Raw genomic sequence first — 2,144 nt, forward strand, 5'->3', positions numbered from 1 at the left:
TGTGGGGAAAATTGGTTTAAAAAATGTCTTTTTCAAGTGAATCGGATAAGTTTCTTTGGCAAAGTGTGAGCTCTTTAGATCCTCTTTCCAACGGTATCCATACATTCAAAACTTCTCCCCTACTCATATTTAAAACACATGTTTGTATTTAATTTTGTATCTGCAAATTTTTAAGTTGGACAATAGTTTTATTCAAATTACTATGAAGAAATTTTTCAAAAAAATTCAAATCGGGAAAATGTCCTGGAAATCGGGTGAAATTCGGCCCAAATCAAGAATTTGTTCCAATAATCGGGAAGGCGGCAATCACGAAGAAAATCAAGAAATTTCCACCTAGTAAACGGGAATGGGAGGAGGACTATCTATTTCTCCAAATGATTGAAAACCATTTAAACTAAGTAGCATAGGCACTCCACGGGCAAACCTCGCTTCGGTATTTGTAGTCAAGTAGTAAATGCTGGCCTCGCTTTTTTCAAAAAGAGAGAGAAAATTCAATCTTTTTAACGGGCAATGAAAAAATATCTATAACTTACGCCTTGTAATTGCCCGGCTCTCCACCCATTGCTAATACAGCGCCTTCGCATTTACCTTTATCCAAATCCTCTAAAGAGGCGCACGGAAATCCGTAAAATGGAACAGATGAGTAAATACTTTCAGCAAAATATTGGACTGAACGCGTGTGTGAGCATTTGTCAGTTGAACCAACCGGGCAACCGGGTTGTGTCAATCCGTAATTTGGATAAAAATTAGCCGTTCCGATTGGATAGTCCATTCCAAATAAATTGCCATTGGTGTGAATAACTTCGACATATCTAATTTTAGGAAAGAAATATTTGCGATTTTTAGTCTCAATGTAATTTTTTTCAAACAAATTTATTTCTCACTTTGCATCCTCACGATCCAATCGTTCATTAGGGTTTTCCAAGGCGAAAAGTGGACCGGCTGGATCTAAACCAACTATTTTTGGTAATTTTCCGGTTTTCACATGCTTTCCAGCTAAACATAGAAGACAGTTTTTTGGTATGAGTTATCGATAAACCAATGGATATGCTAAATGGGATGAATTGATGTTGTTTTTTAGTCATTTAGTCAAAAGCCGTGTATATGTACGTTTTCAAATTGGATTTTCAGAAGAAAACAAAATTTGTTTTGGTCACCACACGGTGGCAGCATGCTCATGTTACCACTAGCGACATCTTGTCGGAGGGATAGTTATGCCCTGTGTGTTGGTACACACTTGACGTTTTCTGTCAAACCTGTAACAATGCATTTTGCAGTCATGGAACATATAACTATGCACGGTATACCGTGCAACAAGGTGTTATATTGCTTTTGCTGCCATGGCTAAGAAGACACGGTGCACCATGTGAAAATCACCGACTCTATGCTCTCCTAAACATCAAACAGAACATCGGTATGCCATTTATAGTACCTTGGGCATTTATTATAATAAGAAGACAGAAAGTAACTAAGCCAAAGCAGTGCAAACTCTTACCCATTCCCACAACATGAGCACCTAATGAGTAGCCAATCAAGGTGATGTCATCGATAGATACGAGATGATTTTTCACCATGAAATCAATCATAGCAGCAATTTGTATACCAACCGGTTTTACCCGGTTACGAACAGCAATGTAATTAAATGTTTGTGACAACTTTTCCCAGTTTACGGCAATCATATTCGCGTCGATTTTAGCTTTCGATAGGTAAGCTGAGGAAAGAAAATGTCAGAAATGATTATTGGAAATATCAATAAAATGAGATATCTGTCTTCGGCAAAGCTAAAGCGGACTTTCAGTTTTACAACTTTGCCGAAGAGTCCAAGTTGTTATCTTTTATCAGTTCAGCGAAAACAATGATAAACCGCAAAGACACGCCAAGAATGAACATCCTTTTAAGTATTATTAGTTGCATTGGAACATACTTCCCTTTATTGCAACTTAGTTGGACAAACTTGCCTTCTCTCAAGTCTCACCAATTTCTGAACTTGATTCATTTTAATTTTGAAATTGATTTAAACTTACCGTCATTGATGACTCGTCTCGTGCCACCGTTATATTCGAGAAATCCGTGGCTTATGAAGCGCGTGGGCACATTTTTATTGAAGTTCGATTTGGTGATCGACGTAATGTTATCCATCGACA

General features: G+C 37.6%; 1 protein-coding gene across 1 annotated transcript; it reads right to left on the minus strand.

Annotated features, from left to right (window-relative positions):
• Window positions 1-533: 533 nt before the first annotated feature.
• Window positions 534-2,139, minus strand: LOC129572139 (lipase member H-like; the record flags this gene model as incomplete). Its single annotated transcript, XM_055452060.1, has 4 exons — window positions 534-812; window positions 885-996; window positions 1,496-1,711; window positions 2,025-2,139. Coding segments are annotated over 4 exons (722 nt in total), but the record flags the coding sequence as incomplete, so codon positions are not given.
• Window positions 2,140-2,144: the final 5 nt, after the last annotated feature.

This window comes from Sitodiplosis mosellana, unplaced genomic scaffold (genome assembly GCF_009176505.1).
Source record: "Sitodiplosis mosellana isolate CC-2019 unplaced genomic scaffold, AAFC_SMos_1.0 Smas_scaffold_4269, whole genome shotgun sequence".
Classification (NCBI taxonomy): Eukaryota; Metazoa; Arthropoda; class Insecta; order Diptera; family Cecidomyiidae; genus Sitodiplosis; species Sitodiplosis mosellana.